General features: G+C 37.8%; 1 protein-coding gene across 1 annotated transcript in view; it reads left to right on the forward strand.

Moving 5' to 3' along the window:
• Positions 1 to 21,833, forward strand: part of LOC121384744 — a 74,587-nt gene that overhangs the window by 32,519 nt on the left and 20,235 nt on the right. The window contains exon 7 of the mRNA XM_041515279.1: positions 3,414 to 3,567. Within this exon, the coding sequence (XP_041371213.1) occupies positions 3,414 to 3,567 (154 nt within the window). The remainder of the gene's footprint in view (positions 1 to 3,413; positions 3,568 to 21,833) is intronic.

The following is a 21,833-nucleotide window of genomic DNA, read 5'->3' on the forward strand; positions in this document are numbered from 1 at the left end:
CTGTCCCATTCCAGGAACATTAACAAACATGGTCATTCAGCAACATTGTACCAAAAAACGATATTTTTTAAAATCAAACACTTTTCTTCTTTCCCTATCACCTATGCGTTTCTTTTTTGAAGAATATAGTTGGTTTGGCATGACAGCACAGTAGGTGTACATTTACTAGCACTGTTGACTGCTATTTGGACAATGAGGAGATCCACATCACCTTCAGCGTAAAGAGTTACACAACCACTATCCTGCAATTTCTTACTCAATAAATTAATACATCTCTGCTTGTTTGTTGAGTTAGCCAGAAACACCTCTTTCTTTGACTTTGACCAACACAGTTAATTCGAGTACCAGTTACACCACCAGAACCTCTTTGATGTGTAACATCCTTTGTGCTTGCATCTGTCACATATCCATCAAAAACAATGGTTGTTCTTGAATATTTTCTCAGAACAGAGTCCACATATCACAGACCCCATTGAATGTTACATTTCTTGGTCATGGAATTCTGTGAAGAAGTAAACCACCTTCAAGTACGAAAAATGTTTCTTCTACTGGCTGGCCCAACATGTCAGTATTATTTCCAAGTGTCCAGATTGCTTCAGCAAGAGCAGGTTTATTAGCTTAAGAAGCCGAGATGCTTCATACATAAAACATGGGAGCGTACAAAGTTCACCATGTGCAGCTGTCAATAAATGTTGGAAAAGTAGCTTAGGATGCACATGGATTGGTTCGCCATTACCTCTAGCAGAGAACGTTTGACCTGATGTTTTCTTCTGAAAGTATACTCCAGGGCATTACAACCAGCCATTGATTTCAGAATCTTATTTCCAACTTCCTTGGCATCATCAGCATTCACAGTATTATCAGCAGTAATACCAGAGACAATGTTGGGAAGAGTTACATCAGGACCAAATGAGGTTCGATCTTGTATGAACCCCAAAGTTGTCATGTCTTTGTGTTGATCACTTTTGACACAATTTATATTAGTAAACTCCTGCATGACACTGTTTACATCAATACAAGGAGGCATAAACAGCAACCACTGTGTACGCTGCGTCTCACCCATTCCTCAGCCTCATGTTAGTCCTCCAGTTATCTTTATGTTTCTCATCAATGTCCAGTAACTAAAACTGAGGATAACACAGTCTAGTAACGGTCACTTCGCGCATGACGTGGTACTCTGATGTGAACTGAGCAAAAAAAACATTCAGCTGAAACATTTCCTGCAGGTAGATATACATAGATTTGGCATACAGGTTATGTTCAGCAACTACTAGATATGGTAACATATCTGCCAGACTTCAAGTGAAGGAACCAATCCCCTGTTCTCTCTCCTTTAATGAACCGACGAAGTAAATCAACCATGTCCATAGCCATGCAGTGCGGGAAGAGGTCATAGGTTTTTACTTCTGTTGATTATTCTTCAGTCTTTCAAAACATCCGTCTGATCACAACACGTCTGCTGAGATCTATCCACACATGAGTTGGCCATACAGGTCTATGGCTGGGTCCAAATCCTTTTTGATTTGGTATTATCCTTGCAAACTCCTTGATTTGGTGTGTAACGATTCATTACAGTTTAGATCGCTCATTCGAGTGTTCCAACTATCTGTACTGCTCTGGTCTAATTGTGACTCTAAGCTTTCCTGGAGTTTTGTCTGATAATCTGCTACCATTGGCATTTCAAGATAGAATGTTTTGGATATTAGTAAGGCATTGAGCATTGTGTCAACAAGAAAGAAGCTTCAAGCTGCTTTTGCTAGAGCCTTTCCACGTTGATCAATTAATATCATAAAGGTCGTTTTTGACGATATACTCAGACAGCAGTCATGATGTTCCCCGTTACAAATTTATTTTAGTTATAAAATACTAGCCATATTCCTGAAGAACAGAACACATAAAAAACTGAAATAACTATAGTTCTTCCCACATGGAACTCCTTTGTTCATACTATAGAATTTACTACAAGTTATTCAGTTTTAAGCGAATTGTTTTCCAAATTGCACACAACCATAGTATGTTTTTGTTATTTCCAAAACACTTTTACTTTTCTTCGTACGTCAAACCACACTAAAATTATTTACAAAAAAAAAAACCCAACATTTTCATAGGATGGTGAGACGGAATATAATTTAATATCGGAACCATTTTTCAAAATCTTACATTATGTAGGGGTCTTGGGACTGACATTATTTTTCTTTTACAATGTGTGTAATATATATCAAAAGCTTAACCTTATTCTGTCATGGTATGAACATATGTTATAAAAACATACTAGTCCTATAAATTAAATAAACACGAAAAACAACCTCTGAGGAAAGTACCTTATACACAATGACGTAAGCAATGGTAGAAAACGATTTCCATTTCCATTTCCATTTATATACATACATTTATTTTCTGCATATTTCTGTATATTATAATCATATATGACTATTATAACAGTGTGTTTTGTGTAATTATTATACACCATATTTTGCATATATTACTGGCACGTTCCAGCCAGTGCTCCACAGCTGGTGTAACAGAGGCCGTGGTATGTACTGTCCTGTCTGTGGGATGGTGCATATAAAAGATATCTTGCTGCTAATCGAAAAGAGTAGCCCATGAAGTGGCGACAGTGGGTTTCCTCTCTCAATATCTGTGTGGTCCTTAACCATAAGTTTGACGCCATAACCGTAAATATAATGTGTTGAGTGCGTCGTTAAATAAAACATTTCCTTCCTTCTTTTATATTACTGGCAGTCATCATTCTCAGCTGTCAAAATATGACATGGCAGATGACAGTCAATATCATAAGTTTGCTCCCTTTGCATGTATGGCACACTGTTCTAGACTTGTTTCACAAAGGTGTTTATCCCAACTTTTACACACAAAATAAACAATGTTCCCCTACTTACATTTTTCTACATTTTTGACGAGTTTCAGGGAGAACGTCTTTAAAAACCAAAATAAATTATTTTGCAATTTTTGTCCTATGTCAATGCTTAAATTAACTGGACTATTACGTATCTAGATTTAAACAGGTCAGTGGGGAAGACGTTTAAACTGTGGGTCTTTAATATGGGATTGCGGACCCGAGTCTTTTGAAAGAATATTTTACAAATATATTGCACCATTTTGACAACAACTGTATGGTAATTGATTACCAAAATTGTACATAGTCTATACAGACCCTGGCAACACAATTGTCATCAAAATTGATTTAGGGATTACTAACTGTAATATTAGTGCTGAACTTGTGTTAACGTGACATTGTATTATTTGACATTTCAGATCTGATTTTGTATCATTTAAGATAAGAATTAGTAAAAGTAGTGTATACATATTTAAATTTACGAATCTGTTTCATGTTTTTGTTTGAATTATATTTGAATTGATTTATTAATATGTCATATCGTTCAATGTATTTTCAGACCAAAGCAAGGCATTTGTCATCATGAATGAAACTTTGAAGTGTAACCGGACCTTTACATCTTTGAATATTGGTCCACGATCACCTGCCCCGGATTTAGTAAACTGCAATATCAGTCTTCCAAACTTTGACAGGCAGCTGGGAAATGGAGACAAGTAACACTATTCTTCTTGTTTTCCATTTTATCATAAGCTTAATACAATTCTATAATGAAGGTGCTGAACAGAACATGCATAAAGTACGTACTCACAAAATCTGGGATCTTTTATCCCCTACCTCCCACATGTACGGCCGTACATCGATCTTCCATGCAGAAAAGTACATTGGATATGTTTAGGAGCTTGGCTTGCATATATTTTACATCAATAATTTTGAGTCAATCAAGAAATAACAGAAGTTAAATTGATTTATATGTTTTAAACAAACTTGACGTGCGATTGTGATTTAAAAGTCTATATAACATACTGGCGTATGTACGCTGTTAGCAAACCCATCTCCCCCACGTATGCCCGAACAACCCTTCCCCTGTAGGGGTAAGCACTTTAGGGATGACCCCTATGTACATTATAAATTTCAATTATATATCTATATATATATATATATATATCTATATCTATATATATATATATATATATATATATATATATATATATATATATATATATATATATATATATATATATATACACACACATGTATATATATATATATATACATACATGTATATATATATATACTTTAAAAAACCCCAAAAAACTTGACATTGGTAAAAATAAATAATTTTTACATAATCAAAGACATCGAAAAGACAATCAAGTAAGTGAGCGAATGGTGATGCACAAACACTAGAAATCATGTTCGATTCACATAAATGTAGCTTTAGTCAACGTTTGTACTGAAATGGAAAAACGCAACCCTCAGAGAAGCACATGCATCATGAAGTTCTGTAACTTTGCATGCTGAGGGTGGGGCATAAAAGGCCAGTGATTCAAAACGACCACATAACGACATTGTAGGTAATGCAATAATGCCGAGATTGACGTCAGCTCAACGCAATTATTCCATTGGGGGATTGCAAGCAGGGGCAACTCAACTAGCTGTGGCAAGGCACTTTGGCAGACCATCTCTGCTTTATTGGCACGGTACAACACCACTCAAAGTGTTAACGATGGGCCAAGTTCAGGTCGTCCCAGAGTAACCACCGCCTCTCAAGATCGATACATCCTCAAAGTCGAAACACAACAGCAACAACCATAGCGACACAAATCCCTGGACTACGTAGAATTTCTGACAAGACAGTTCGTAATCGGCTGAGGGAGGCACAAATTTTCCTTAGAAGACCAGTGCAACGTAACGTTTTGACCCCATTACTTAGCGGAGCGTCTGCAGTGGTGCCAGTAGAAGGTGAGATGGACACATGCCAGGTGGAGGATTGTTTTGTTCTCAGATGACTCTCGTTTTCTCCTGTCACATACTGATGGACGCACACGTGTCTATAGACGTCGAGGGGAACGTTATGCTCCAAACTGCGTGCAACAAGTCGACCGTTTTGGTGGTGGCAGTGTCATGGTGTGGGCAGGAATCCATCATGGTGATAGGACGGCTCTTGTGCATGTGGCAGGTGCACCGATGGGCATCCGATATCGAGATGAGTTCCTGCACCATCACGTCATTCCGCACATGAACGTCAACGGTGGAATGTTTCAGCATGACTGTGACGGTACATGCTCTTAATTTCGTTTCGCCTGTGGCGATATTAATTGTTTTAGAGGGCCGTGTGCAGTCCCAATATGCACTTAGACTAGGTGGGCACTTTGTTACGTAATACCTCCGCGCGACCGTACCCTCCAATACACACCCAGACCAGTTGCGGAGGCCATGTGGCCAGTAGTTACGTAATGCCTCCGCGAGTTCTGTTTTACGACCGGGGATTTTTAGCGATTGGCGATAGCTAGTCTTGCCATCTAAGAAAAATATGTCGTCATGGTCGCTGTGGAAAACTCACATGATAGGGGGGGGGGGGGGGGGGGTGTGGGGGGGTGGGTTGTACTCGGGGTGGGGGGTTACCGCGATGTGCCCCCAGGCGATATTCAGATTTTGTAATAAATAGATAGGATTTTAGAGATATCGGGGGGAAACAAAAGGAAGGCTCCCAGGGAACGTTAGTCCATTTGGATTTTGGTAAATATCTATTTTTCTGCTCTGTTGTATAACCTTGATGTGATTGATGTGACTTTAAATATATTAATACTGTATTATACCAATATTATTTAGACAGTGTTTCCGGTAATCTGACGAAGAAAACTGTAGGATTCATTGTTCTAAAAATTATTAAAGCTTAACCAGTGATCCTAGAGGACCTGGGTAAACTGTAGGTTATTGTTTTTATGGTGATATGTACCAGTATTAATTCTGTATTACAAGGTTACTGAATGAGTAGTTAAGGGTTAATTTAAAATTAACCAGTTAGGAATAGAGTTGTAATTCCTTTATTAATTAAGTTCCCCTGGCAGCGTTTCTCAATTATCACACGTGTGTGTGTTGTATCACGGTGAAGTGATTAGAATATTGTGTAAACTAGACACCTAGTGATTAACTAATTAAGTGATCAGTGCTGGGTTGTTATTATTATTGTTGTTGTTAACTAATTAACTGCGGCAAATATATTTGTCAGCTTAAGGTTAATACAGATTCCAAAGTGTATTGTGTTTTGTTGTGTTTTCTAGTGAACTAAACGTGCTATATATATATACTTTATATAAGATCTTATCTCTGATCATACCTAGAGCCGAGCTACTCGGGTATACATTGCCCGATACAGAGAGATCTAATAGATATACAGTTAGGAGAGATATTTGGATAATCATGTTTCTTTCAGTTACGGGTATTATAGGATCCCCGTGACAGGAGTGAAAATTGGGGCGCTCGTCCCGGATCTGAAACGGGACATGCATATTTAAAAAAGTATTGTTTGTAAATGGGGGCTTTATAAGTTATTTTTACAAATAACTAGAAGTAGCAACGTTGTTCACTAGAAAATTAATTAATAATAAGTGCATCATACCTAAACATGGATAAGAATTTGCTGGATAGGCCTACGCTCAGTGTAGTGGAGATTAAGCAAGCACGTAAGGCCGAGTTAGTTGAAATCGCGGGTGAGCGAGAAATTGATTTAACATCAGCAAAAACCTTAGGTGATATAAAGACAATTATTATCCAGGAAGTTCTTGGTGATAGGCCTGTTATGGAAGACAGTGAGATTGTTCCAGAGATAGAGATAAATGAGTTAAGTGTGGAACAACAATTAGCTTTTAAAAAACTTGAGTTCGAAAGAGAAGAATGTGCATTAGATAGAGAGAGAGAGAGAAGAGAGAGATAGAGAGAGGGATAGAGAGAGAGAGAGAGAGAGAGAGAGAGAGAGAGAGAGAGAGAGAGAGAGAGAGAGAGAGAGAGAGAGAAGATAGAGATAGAGAGAGAGAGAGAGAAAAGAGAAGAGAGGGAGAGAGAAGATAGAGATAGGGATAGAGAAGATAGAGGGATAGAGAGAGAGAAAGAGAAGATAGGGAGAGAGAGAGAGAGAGAGAGAGAGAGAGAGAGAGAGAGAGAGAGAGAGAGAGAGAGAGAGAGAGAGAGAGAGAGAGAGAGATTGAGAGAGAAGAGAGGGATAGAGAATTCCAGTTAGCAAAATTAAAAGTGGAACATGAGTTAAAGTTGAATACTGAATAAGTTAGACGGGAAGAAGGAAATGGGTTTAACATTTCGGAGGCTTATAGATCAGTGCCTGTGTTAGACGACCAGGAGGTAGATATGTTCTTCCAACTTTTCGAACGGGCCGCTAAGCAGCTAAATTGGCCGCAGTCTAAGTGGACATTGTTAGTTGTGTCTAAGTTTAAGGGGAAGGCTAGTGTAGCTTATAATTCAATGAGTGATGAGCGAGCAAGTCAGTACGACCTAGTTATGGCTGCAGTGTTGAGGGCTTATGAATTACGACCTGAGGATTATCGGTTACCGTATAGCGAGTTGAGAAAAACGCAGGGTCAGTCTTATAGTGAGTTTGTAGCTAAGAAGGCAGGGATGTTTGATAAATGGGTGGTTTCTCATCAGGTAGAGTCATATACCGAGTTACGGGAGTTGTTGATCTTACAGGACATTAAGAATGGATTACCAGTTAGCTTACGTATTCATTTAGAGGATCGTGATATGAAAAAGATAGAGGAGGCAGGCATAGTGGCAGATGACTACGTGTTAATACACAAAGCTCAGGCAGTACAGGGTAGCTCTATACAACAGGGTGATAAGAAGAAATTTCAGCCAGGTTTTTCCCGGGAAAGTAACTATCAGGGAGAGTCATCTAGTTGGTCAGCTAGTCAGGCAAGGAATGCACCTGCCGGGCAAAGTAAGGATAAGCCTGCATTATCAGCCAATGCACGAACTTTTCGTCCACATTGCAGTTACTGTAAAAATGATAACCATCTTGTCGGGGACTGTTTTAAAGGGAAACGCGATAATGCGCAAGTGGTCGGTTTAGTGAGGTCAGCTCCACTAGCGAGAGAGTTAATGGTTAGTCCCATGGCAGAGAAAGTAAACCCGTATGTGTCCACTGGTATGGTTTGTGATGTGAAACAAGAATTGAGTCCTAAGGCAATATCAATCTATCGAGATACAGGGTGTAGTCTGTCGCTTATAACGTCAAAGTGTTTAACTGGTATTGAAAATTCAGATACAGGACGTAGTTTGGCCTTAACCTCGGTTACTGGAGAAAATATGGTTGTCCGGTTACATAACGTTTTCTTGTGTTCGAAGTTTGTGACGGGACCAGTCATTACGGGTGTTGTAAAGGACTTGCCTGTTGAAAACATAGGAGTTTTGTTGGGTAATGATTTGACTAGTCAGTGTTGTCAGCCGAAATGTGACCAATTGTTAATTAAAGACAGCCCTTTACCAATAGAAGAGAGTGAGGTTGATGAGATTAGATACCCTGCGTGTGTAAAGACTAGGGCTATGGCCAGAAGGGTAACACGAGACCCAGAGGATATTTGTGATTTGTCTGATACGTGTGTGAGCCATGAAATTGGAGTGGATGAGGTTATCAGTAAATTGGTAGATAAGTCAACTGAGGAACTAAATGTGGTGGAACCTGTTGATCTCCCGCAGAGGGGAAATGAACTAGTTGTGTTTGATAGAGGGGACTTACCTCGTAATAGACAAGAGTTAATCCTAGAGCAGGGGGCTGATCCAAATTTGTTGGCAGCTCGCACTACTTTGTTAACTGAAGGTGAGATGGAGGATCAGAGGTCAGGTTATTATATGGACAAGGGAGTATTAATGAATAAAAGAGTTAGAGATAGGAGGTGGCAGGCGACCGAACTAGCTAGGAAGCAACTGAGCCATGCTCAGAGCAAAATAAAATCAGTGTTTGATAGGAAGGCTAGGAGTCGGGAATTTAAACCAGGGGATAAGGTGCTGCTGTACCTTCCCATTAAACGGGGTTCATTACAGAACAGGTATTTCGGACCCTATGTTGTGCACAAACGGTTTAATGAGACAGGGTATGTGATAAACACTCCTGATAGGGTTAGGAAAAGTAGGTATTGTCACATCAATTTGCTAAAAGATTATTTTGACAGACTGCCGATAGTTCCAGTGTTACCGGTCCAGATTGAGAGTCACTCAATTTCCTGTGAAGACGTCAAGACTGCAGAGATCAAATTAACCAACAGCCAGATTCTAGCAGACTTGAGCCCCCAGCGAGCAGAGTTGACTACGTTAATACAAGGCAATGTTTCCATTTGTCAGGACCTTCGAACGGTTACCAACACCTTAAGCCAGGATGTGCGCTTGGAACCCAACGCTACACCGATTCGACAGCATGCCTATCGGAGTAAACCTGGAAAACGTGCGACACTGCTAAAGAAGGAAACGAAGTTCCAATGGTCAGATGAATGCGAGAAGTCATTCAACTGTCTCAAGCAGATGCTCTCCTCGTCTCCCGTGATGGCAGCACCATACTACCGAATGCCTTTCAAGCTGGCTGTGGATGTCAGTGACGTGGGAGCTGGAGCTGTGCTGTTCCAGGAAGACGAAAATGGACTGGACCATCCTGTAAGTTTCTTCTCCAAAAAGTTTGACAAACACCAGGTGAACTATTCCACTATAGAGAAGGAAGCTTTGGCCATGGTACAAGCTCTGAAGCATTTTCAGATCTACGTGAAATCGGCAGTGCATCAAGTGGTGGTCTTTACTGATCATAATCCGCTTACCTTCATTCACAGAATGAAAGCCACCAACCAGAGAGTTTTGAGGTGGAGTCTTCTTCTGCAGGAATTCCCAATTACCATTGAACATATCAAGGGCACTTCCAATGTAATCGCTGATGCCCTGTCCCGAAGTTGAACATTGTGATAATGTGTTGACGTTCTTGATTTCTGTTTTGTTTTTATATATTTTATTGTATACCAGGGACTCAGAGACTCAGTGTGATTACTGGTAGTCACCTTATTACTATGTGTTATAAATGCCCGGATGCGTCGGTTAATGCACATTTTGTTTTAAATGTAGTATATTTCCCTATTCCTAGAGTAGAGGAAATATCCTTTTTGAGGTGGGTGTGTGTGACGGAACATACTCTTAATTTCTTTTCGCCTGTGGCGATATTAATTGTTTTAGAGAGCCGTGCGCAGTCCCAATATGCACTTAGACTAGGTGGGCACTTTGTTACGTAATACCTCCGCGCGACCGTATCCTCTAATACACACCCAGACCAGGTGCGGAGGCCATGTGGCCAGTAGTTACGTAATACCTCCGCGAGTTCTGTTTTACGACCGGGGATTTTTAGCGATTGGCGACAGCTAGTCTGGCCATCTAAGAAAAATATGTCGTCTTGGTCGCTGTGGAAAACTCACATGATAGGGGGGGGGGGGGGGGGGGGGGGGTTACCGCGATGTGCCCCCAGGCGATATTCAGATTTTTGTAATAAATAGATAGGATTTTAGAGATATCGGGGAGAAACAAAAGGAAGGCTCCCAGGGAACGTTAGTAAATATATATTGTTCTGCTCTGTTGTATAACCTTGATGTGACTGATGTTACTTTAAATATTTTAATACTGTATTATACCAATATTATTTAGAAAGTGTTTCCGGTAATCTGATGAAGTAAACTGTAGGATTCATTGTTCTAAAAATTATTAAAGCTTAACCAGTCATCCTAGAGGACCTGGGTAAACTGTAGGTTATTGTCATTATGGTGATATGTGTCAGTATTAATTCTGTATTACAAGGTTACTGAATGAGTAGTTAAGGGTTAATTAAAAATTAACCAGTTAGGAATAGAGTTGTAATTCCTTTATTAATTAAGTTCCCCTGGCAGCGTTTCTCAATTATCACACGTGTGTGTGTGTTGTATCACGGTGAAGTGATTAGAATAGTGTGTAAACTAGACACCTAGTGATTAACTAATTAAGTGATTAGTTCTGGGTTGTTATTATTATTGTTGTTGTTAACTAATTAACTGCGGCAAATATATTTGTCAGCTTACGGTTAATACAGATTCGAAAGTGTATTGTGTTTTGTTGTTTTTTCTAGTGAACTAAACGTGCTATATATATATACTTTATATAAGATCTTATCTCTGATCATACCTAGAGCCGAGCTACTCGGGTATACACTGCCCGATACAGAGAGATCTAATAGATATACAGTTAGGAGAGATATTTGGATAATCGTGTTTCTTTCAGTTACGGGTATTATAGGATCCCCGTGATAATGACAATGGAAGACCACATGTTGTACATGTTAGTCAGGAGTTTCTGCAACGCCACAACGTCCAGACATTACCTTGGCCTGCTCGTTCGCCGGATTTAAACCCAATAGAACATATATTGGATGCATTGGATCAGCATGTGCGCCAGAGGAATCCCCACCCCAGACACTTCCGCAACTTCGCAACGTGCTGTGCAACGTTTGATTGCTTCCATGCATCGCCGACGTTGTCAAGCTTTCATCAGGGCTCGTGGTGGTCATAACTGATACTGACATTTTGCCCACCCATATGTCACACATAATGCCTGTGTACATGTTTCAGGTGGATTCCCATAGATACGGTTTCGGACATGTACAGAGTAATCCCCTTCCCATGGCGTCTTGATCTTTGGTTGCTTGTATCATGTCTACCCGGGTTGGGTGGGGTTTTTTATTAAACTTTGATAATCAATGTCAAGTTCCTTTTTTTTAAGAGTATATATTAAACATAATGTTAAAAATATTCCCTGTTAATATGAAATGTATATTTGTGTTAGAATTGCAGGGGCAGATCCAGGATTTTAAAAAGAGCTATTTAAAGAAGGCAAACGATTCGAGGTTCCAAAGGGAGCGAGATATCTAAGGGTTCTGGGGACATGACCCACCACCACCCCGTCGGAACATTTTGAAATGTAGATGTCTAGAGACACGTTTTTGAGACAATATAGTGTTGTTTTGCTACTGTTCTGTTTGGAACATTTTGTATGATAATTTGTGAATTTTACCAATTTAATGTAATATGATTTAATGGAAAGTTGAATGCAAGTTAGAAAATTCACTTTAATCGGTTGTGTAGTCAGGGGTGGGATTGTGAACGTGTGGGACAGCTTCTATAAACGTTTCTCCACAACTGAAGAGGGAAATAGGTTTAGTCACAATTGTAGCATCATAATGAAACGATAACCTTCATGCTAAATGATAATGTGATGTAATTTAATATCATTGTTAATAAAAGATAACTAACACCATAAAACGTCTAAATATACTAGGTACAAAAAATAAAGGAACCCCTATATCTGTATATTTTGCATCTGAAAGGACCATGTTACACTTGACCCAGCCAAATCCGAACACAGGTCCATTGGCCATAAGTGTTGTCCCACACAGATGCAGCGTTCCTTACCCTTCATGGTTCAGCAGAATCATGCATTGCACGTGCGTTGTAGGGTATAAATTGGACACGATAGCCGGCACTCCTCATTGCAGTAAAAATGCCTCCACGACAATACCTGACAGAGGAACAAAAATGGCAAAGCAATTGGGATGGTGCAGGCGGGACAGTCCCATAATCAGGTGGCTCGATTCTTTCGAAAATCAAAAAGCGTGATTTCCCGGCTTGTAACGTTACACCACCAGACTGGTAACGTTACAATGAGGAGAGGAAGACGACGACCCAAAATGACAACCGTCAGACAAGATCGGCTGATACGGACTGTTGCTCTCAGGAACAGGTTCGTCGCTGCACCGGAGAATAAGAGGGAGTTCCGTACTGCCACGGGAATACGACTGTCCTACTCTACTGTGAGGAACAGACTTCGTGCTGCTGGACTGAAGGCAAGACGTCCATTCAAAGGCGTGATCATGACTTTGAATCACCGACGTCAACGTTACCGATGGGCTCAACACCACCAGACACGAGCTTTGCGTCACTGGCGTCATGTCATGTTTTCCGACGAATCCAGGTTTTGTCTGAGGTTCACAGATGGACGTAAACGTGTTTGGCGGCGGCGTGGTGAGCGTTATGTCAGAGCAACCATCATGGAACACGATTCTTACGGAGATGGTAGTGTCATGGTGTGGGGTGGCATCACCTACGACAGGAGGACTGATCTGATTGTTATTCGTGGTAACATGACAGGGCAGCGATACGTTAACGAGATCTTACGACCTGTAGTTGCTCCTATGGCAAACAGGATTGGACAGAACTTTGTCTTCCAAGATGACAATGCACGTCCACACAGGGCACGTGTTGCTACCGACTTCCTCACACAGCAAGGCATCGCTTCACTTCCCTGGCCAGCCAAATCTCCTGACATGTCCCCTATTGAACATTTGTGGGATGTTTTAGGCCGATCTGTTCGTGCTAGACAGCCTCAACCAGTCAATGTTGACGATCTTAGTGTTGCACTTCAGGAGGAATGGCGGCGCATTCCAAGGGCGACAATCCGTCGCTTGATAGCCAGCATGCCGTCTAGATGTCGTGCATGTGTTGCTGCACGTGGTGGACACACAAGATACTGAGAACATTACGTAGTGATTCTTTGTTTGCCTCTCAAATAAAGTTAACTTCCAGTAGTAAATCTGGGGTTCCTTTATTTTTTGTGCCACGTATATTTACAATTGTATTTACAAATGTCATCTTCATTTGATGACAGGTATATCTTCAGCTATGACCGGCACAAATTTTGACCAGTATGACCCAAATAATTATGTTCAGGCTTGTACGACGTAAACGATAAGGGTGTCAAGTACCAGGTGCCGTATTTACCAAACAATTTTAATTTTTGCTTACATTTTTGAAACTGACTTAACTTACCAAGACAAAAACGTAATTTGGCATTTATCAAATGACTTGGGATAAAACATTTAAACTAAGTCGTAAAAAATCAATGGTGTTAAGATAATCACGTGACTATTACTAGTTGAGGATTCCAAAGGAATAATTTAAATATTTCTTATTACATTGACAAAACCACATTTTGAAAATTAAATATGTTAATTCCATAATGTTCTAAAATACATCTCACCGGTCCTAACTTTTCACACGCCAACCTTTCTATTTCCAGTAGGCCATATGTATTTCTTAGCAAGACATATTTCTATTAAAAAAACAAGTCATATGTTACTTGCTAATTTCAAGCCCTGCCTTTGTCACATTTGATATTAGACTTCTTTGTTTTCAATGAACAAATTATAATGTTATTTTACTGTCATCATAGTTAATACTATTACGGTATAGTATTATACTTGTGTGGTGTTTACATTATAGATTGTGGTTGAACGATATTTTGACTTTTTAGTGTAGACAATTATTAATAATTCTGATTAGAGTATGTTTTGTAACACAAAGACGCAGCTGTTAAATACTATTCAGCAAGTATTAGCTTGAAAATGGCATAATAAAATGTTTTAAAAATAAAACGTTTTCCCTTCGTTCCTACAGTACTCTATTTTGGGGAGGGGGTATGCAACAGGAACCAAATTTTGTTTGCTTACTTGGCCTTTGTAGTATTATGACTATTATGATCATCCATATTGTTAGTAGTAGTATTAATACTACTATTATTAGCATTGTTATTACCATATTACTATATGTACAAGTTACGCACTTCGTGTATTTAACTTGTATATTCTAATTAATGTTTTGTATGGCGATAAATCAGGGCACCCCAACCCTGAAACTGTCAAAATGAGCTGGGGGACAATAAACAATAATAAGCAAACATTTCTCTCAATGGCAGGACAACCCTAAGCGTACGAGATAGGGTAAATCATCAAATTCGGTCAAAAACGATAGAGTTGTTCGGGCAGAATGTGTTAACCTGACACTTTTTAACATGTATTTCCATCATTCTACCCGCAAAATTTGTTGTAATCCATGTAAAAATCCATGTAGTTTGCACCCACATATAGCTGTTTGGCGGTAATGTTAATATGAATAAATGTTGTTATCTGGAATCGGGAATTTTGGTTTAATTCGGGCAAAATGCAGCCTGGCCTCTTACACAAATGGGAGCTCAAATGATGGCACCAAGATCACTTTTTGTAAAATGTTCAAACCTGTAGGCCTATCTCGCCTTTTTTTTCCTTTGTCAAAAACAAAAGCATGTCTTTGACAGACGTGTATTGCTTTGAAACCGGTGGTAACCGATCAACTTCCACTACATCCCATGTTCGTGCAGTTCACACATCATACAGAAATCAAAATCAAAAGACGGTATTGCATCAGACATCACTTTAGTCAGTGATACGCCATGTTGTGAAATGGCCTTTGAGTGGCTACCGTGAAACGTTTTGAAGGCTTTTAGGAGTCCTTTTTTTACCAGAACGATATGTCTGTCTTAAAAATCGACATAAGATGAGCATGCTCTACGATTTTTCAGAAGATGGAGCAGAAGGAATATTGCTCGACATTGAGGGAAAATTGACTTTTTAAAAGCTAAAGTCATCCATTTGAAACGGGATTTAGCTCAATCGGTTGAGTGCTCACTTGAGGTGCCTGTGTCGCAGGATCGAACCATCCCAGTGGATCTAGTCAACTGATTGGGGTTGTTTTTCTGGTTCCAACCAGTGCACCACAACTAGTCAAAGGTCGTGGTATGTTCTTTCCTGTCTGTGGGAAAGTGCATATAAAAGATCCCTTGCTGCATTAGGAAATGTTTTACATCCAATAGCCGATGATTAATTAATCAATGTGTTCTAGTGGTGTCATTAAACAAATGTTGTTTTAATGCACTTTATGAGTAAGAAGAGGTTTAGTTTTTATAAAATATGTCACTCGTATAACTTGAATAGAATGTTTCGCTTGTAGGGTGTATACTACCAAATCAAATCCCATAGACGACAACAGTAACATATGTGGCTAAAACTCCTACCTGCAGCGTATCAATCGACAAAAACACCACGGATATAAATACTACCACCCCTCACTCTTAAAAGTGATTCACAAAAAAAATAGGATTTAAGATGCTCATTTCAGATATTACGGGCAGCGTCTATGACTACCCTAAATTGGAGTAGGGTTTTTTTTGCAGATACTCGATACATGTTCCAAGCGCAAGGCTACTTGACACAGTGGTACTAGATGATTTTTTTTTTATTATTATTATTTTGATTTTTTTTGTCCAGATAAAATATTTTTCTTAAGAGCCAACACATTCACATTTATCACCAATCACAGGACTTGTGGTGTTAACTTCTCTCTCAAACGTTTGGTGCACCTCGAACTTTGACCCAGCCCGATGTTATTTGATTTAGTACTACCTATACTGATAACATATCTCTTTTTTTTTTAAAGTGTCCAATTATGTGTTTTTATGACCACCAGGATCTGGTGTATTCTGTTATCAACTAACAACTCCAATGAAACTTGTTTCTACAATCTAATATAATGTACACTCCATAAGGCATATATATTGTATACAGTTTTGTACAAATGCATTATGTCATAGGTATTATTTTTTGTTTTGTTTATAATACACCTGAATATATTTACTGTCAGTTGGGTGTGTGTGCTCAGCTATATACGTAGAGAGAACAAGGATATTTAGAGTACCTCGACTCCTTTAAAGAATTCCATTAAAACACATTTACTTGACTGACCCCTAGATTATGAAGGTACATCAAAGAAATATCACTATTAAAAAAATGCAGTGGCTGAGGAAGGAAAATTCAAGGCTGTATGAAGTAATGACTTAATGTCCTGAATTTCATTGTTGGGAGACTGTTGGAAAAATCCTGTATGCTGGGTGTGGGTGTCTTCAAGTCACCAGGTGTGTGATTTTTAAATCCAACGGCCATGCTGATTTCCATAATGAATCATCAAAACCATTGCCAGCCACCAATATTCCTGACTATATTTTATTTATAGCCTACTGTAGATGGAGGTTTTAAATATTTGTGATATCTGGAATTATCATCCAGCTTTCACTATTTATTTTTGATTTATTACTTGAAAACCTGTTTTTAAATGACATAACTTACCCGAGCATCTATTTTCATGCGATATTTTCTAATCCAGATGAATTCAAAATGTATACTGCATGTATTCCTTCAATCTGTAATCCAGCTGCATATTATTTAGCTAGTAACATTGAATAATACAGCTTTAGCAATAAAATAAATTATCAACTTACTCCAACGCAGATAATGAAATCTGGGAAAATTGGTTATGAATATTTTTTTCAAAATTTATTGTCCCCAGAAAAGAAACACGGTAATGCCAGGGTTGGAGGGACCTGGTATCACTACCTTACATTAATGATATAGGATACACATTTTACAATAATACAAATAATATGTTATGATATTAATAAATGTTACCACAAAAAGGAAAGAAGAAATAATAGAAGGAAGTATAATAAACAAACAGAAAAGATAAATAAAACAAAAATAATAATAATAAAAAATTAATAATAATAAAAAATGAATAAATGAAAGAAAAAAAAAAATATGATCATGAAAATAAATAAATAAATAAATAAATAATCCCTAGCGTTGTTGTCGGCTGATAGGTTTCTCAACAGTGTACTATACATTCACCTATGTATTTGGTTGGTTTTGTCATACTATAGCACCATATTTTTGAAAGATCGTAAGTACTAACTATCTATATGGCCAATATATTCCACTTGCTTGTGAAATGGTCATCGTTTGCATAAATATACTTTTCAATATTTCTATTATGTTTTATTATACTTATACCTTCTGAAAATTTAGTATTTCGATTGACATATTTACAACTACATGTGTATATATATGTTTACATAAGACAGTGATGTGGTTTAATAAGATACTCTTTAAAGGATTCCCAAGTAATATGTCGAATATATTAAGATTTACAATCAAACCTGGTTCTGAATCTAGTATAAACATAAAATGCACTTCCTGAGAGCAAACTAAGTGATTATTTAAAAACAAATTTGATCTGAAGACCTAAATATATGTTTAACAAGCTTATTGTTATGTATAAAGAACAGGACAAAAGTGACAACAAATTAAATTAGTGACAATACATTTAATTAAGCTTTAGTAAAGTTTTTTTCTTCAAATTTAAATAAAATGTTGCATAAAACTACATGTGTGTCTAAAATATAACTTAGCATCCTATAAATTTGTCAAAATGACAATACAAATCAAGTTCTTTACAAATTTCAGTTTTCAGAATTTCATACATGAAAAATTGACTATGTTAATGGAACTGGCCTCGGTGGCGTAGTGGTTAAGCAATCGGTCTACAGGCTGGTAGGTAATGGGTTCGGTTCCCAGTCGAGGCATGGGATTTTTAATCCAAATACAGACTCCAAACCCTGAGTGAGTGTTCCGCAAGGCTCAATGGGTAGGTATAAACCACTTGCACTGACCAGTGATCCATAACTGTTCAACAAAAGCCATGGTTTGTGCTATCCTGGCTGTGGGAAGCGCAAATAAAAGATACCTTGCTGCTAATCGGAAAGAGTAGCCTATGTAGTGGCGACAGCGGGCGGGTTTCATCTCAAAATCTGTGTGGTCCTTAACCATATGTCTGACGCCATATAACCGTAAATAAAATGTGTTGAATGCGTCGTTAAATAAAACATTTCTTTCTTTCTTTATGTTAATGGAAATTAAAGACAACAATCCAATATTGGAACACATTATATTTAATATACTTTTAAGTTCAGGTTTCCTAGATGTATTACCATATCTAAGAGCAGTTGTATGTGGCAAGTCAAATACCATGTACAAAGAAATTATTCAAATGTTTACAGTATGAATTATAGGCCAGAACCAACTTTTTATCACTGCTACTTTGATTCAAACTCCATTCATGCAGAACCATGTACAGTGATTATTGTCACGGTCATTGTGAAGTTGCATGGTCCAGTGACAGCCAATTAATCAATAGTAACATATGTGGCTAAACTATCTGCAGCGTATCAATCGACATAAACAGCACAGATATAAATACTACCACCCCTCTCTCTTAAAGTGATTCAGAACAAATAGAGGTCAAGCTGCTCATTTCAGAGATATCGGGTAGCGTCTATGACTATACCCTAGTTCCGCACAAAATGTTTCAAGCATACTGCTACTTGACACAGTGGTACTAGATGAAATAAAATTGCATACATTTTTTGCCCAGCTGAAACTTTTTTTTTTACAACGAACACACTCACATTTATCACCAACTTGTGGTGTTAACTTCTTTATCAAAAGTTCGGTGCACCTCGAACTTTGACCCAACCGGAAATTATTTGGCTCAGTACTACCTGTAAATATAAAAAGGTGCCAGTTATTTACTATCATGGTTTGACAAATCCACTAGCCCTTGGGCCTGGCTAGTGATTTTTTGTTCCAGGGTAGTAGACATTGTATTATCAAATGTATTACTGTAAGAGATAGGGCACTAGCCAAAATGTCTGTGAGGACTAATGACTTTGTCAAACATTTGTCAAACAATGTGTTTATATAATGTTATTTAATGCAGTTAAATCTATTTATGTAAACTGTTGAATAATCGAAATTAAGTACGAAAAGACAACTCGTCCTATCACATGAAACTCACGGTTATGGTTCCTGATCAAAGATATAATAGAGGGCACTGTGAAGTAAAACAAATTGGTAATTATTATTAATCAACGAAGATTCAATTAAACAACCCTTCATCCCACCCAGTACACTAAGTTGTACAATAGTGGTATTCACTAGTAGAGATTTAGTATTCCGCATAATTTGAATATTCAACAGTACATAACACTAATTCTTACGGCGTATAATGTTGCCCACATCATTAATGACATGGTAATAAGACAAATTTGTCAGTGATAATATTGTTAAATTTAATTCATTACATATATTGTTGTTATGTAACTAGTTACACATGTGTATGAAATTAATATTGTCAGTTCTCGTCATTTATTATGTCACCAATAAATGGCCTTTTTCAATTCAACTAAAGTACTGTTGGAAATAGAATAAAAAATGATTTTCGTTGATTATTTTTTACATATTAAACAAACAAGTAAATATTTTGTAAATATCTATTTAATGTTAGTCTACCTAATTTAGCATTTACTTATTTTTGCTCTCATTTATGTACCAGGTGGCCTTTACTCTTGAAATTAAAAGAAAAATGTTAGTAAACAGGTGATTTGTGCACTTTATTGGAACAGACTATAACAAATTTTGGTCAAAATGTGTCAATTCCATTGCTGTTACAATATGTGAGGGACTGTTTCTGAAGACGGTGTTTACCCCTATCTCTCTCCAAAACAAAATATTTGTAGACATTTATAAGTAGCTTCTGAGCAAAACTGTCAAGAACCATTCTGAGACTATAATATATTATACCGGTATTAAAGGCATACTGTCACAGACCATTGACCTGTTTCATGGCCTAACAAAGTATTACTTAAAAATATATACATTTGATTTGTCCCTAAACATACTTTATTCAACCATCTACGTAACCACCATACTCCACTTATTAATGATATTTTGTAAAAATAATTGAATTATGGCAATGGTCCATAATTCAAAAACTAACATTGCTGAGAGGGTTGACATGGATTGTACTCCATCATGATGTAGTTAAAGTGATGCAACAGTTTATTAATTAATGTAATTTTTATTTATTATTCATTAAAGGGAAATAAGATCCTTAAATCTGTGACAGTGTGCCTTTAAAGGTGCTATCTCAAAGTTGCACAATGACAGCTAATGCAAATCATGTTTTTATTAAATTTTGCTTAAACATTTAAAGACTACACTTTTAACTATATGCCCGTAAATGATTATAGGAAATAATTTTATTAGTAGAAATACATTTTTATTGGAGAATTTTTATCACAAATAGATGCTCACATATAACTTGTGATATAGCACATTTAAGTGGTTGCAAGTTTGCGTAAATTTCTAATTCACTTATAGTGAATTTATATTCACTAAATATGCTGGTCATAATTAATAATTTATGCTGCAATTCAAAATAATCAGTTGACTTTCAGTTTTAAATTAAAAGTTTGTGTGAGAGTAAATGAAATTGACACACTGTCATTTGGATCAAAATGTGTTATAGTCTGTTCCAATAAAGGTCACTACTCTCCTGTTTACTGACATTTAATTTACTGATTTAATTTCAAGAGTAAACACCACCTTGTACATCAATGAGAGCCCAAAGAAGTAAATGCTAAATTGTCAGTTTAATATGAAAGAAATAATTGACGAAAATCATTTTTATTCTATTTCCGACACTACTTTAGTTGATGTATTTTGTACTAGTTAGTCATCAAACTTAGCAAAACATTGTAACAGGTTTACATCAATACACATTATGTGTGTAACACTCGTAAGAGGAAAATTAAATATTTCTAAACATCTTGCGTCACAGGGTCGAACCACCTCGGTGGATCCATTCAGGTGATTTGGTTTTTTCTCGTTCCAACCAGTGCATCACAACTGGTCAAAAGCCGTGGTATGTGCTTCCTGTCTGTGGGAAAGTGCATATAAAAGATCCCTTGCTGCATTAGGAAAAATGTAGCGGGTTTCCTCTAATGACTACGAGTCAGAATGACCAAAAGTTTGACATCCAATGTGCTTCAGTGGTGTCGTTAAACAAAACAAACTTTATTTGGACTGGAGAATAAAACGTATTCATTTCCAGAATGTGTCACATTCCGTGCATACATGTTTGATAGAAGCATGTTGCACTGCACGTGTAGGGGTCACCTGATATTAGGGAGCACGCCAGGTATTGGCGTACGCAACACCCGCTACCAGGTTCACACACATCCACTGCACATGTAGGGGTCACCTGTTATTAGGGAGCACGCCAGGTATTGCCGTACGCAACACCCGCTACCAGGTTCACACACATCCACTGCACGTGTAGGGGTCACCTGATATTAGGGAGCACGCCAGGTA

This window comes from Gigantopelta aegis, chromosome 10 (assembly GCF_016097555.1).
Source record: "Gigantopelta aegis isolate Gae_Host chromosome 10, Gae_host_genome, whole genome shotgun sequence".
Lineage (NCBI taxonomy): Eukaryota > Metazoa > Mollusca > Gastropoda > Neomphalida > Peltospiridae > Gigantopelta > Gigantopelta aegis.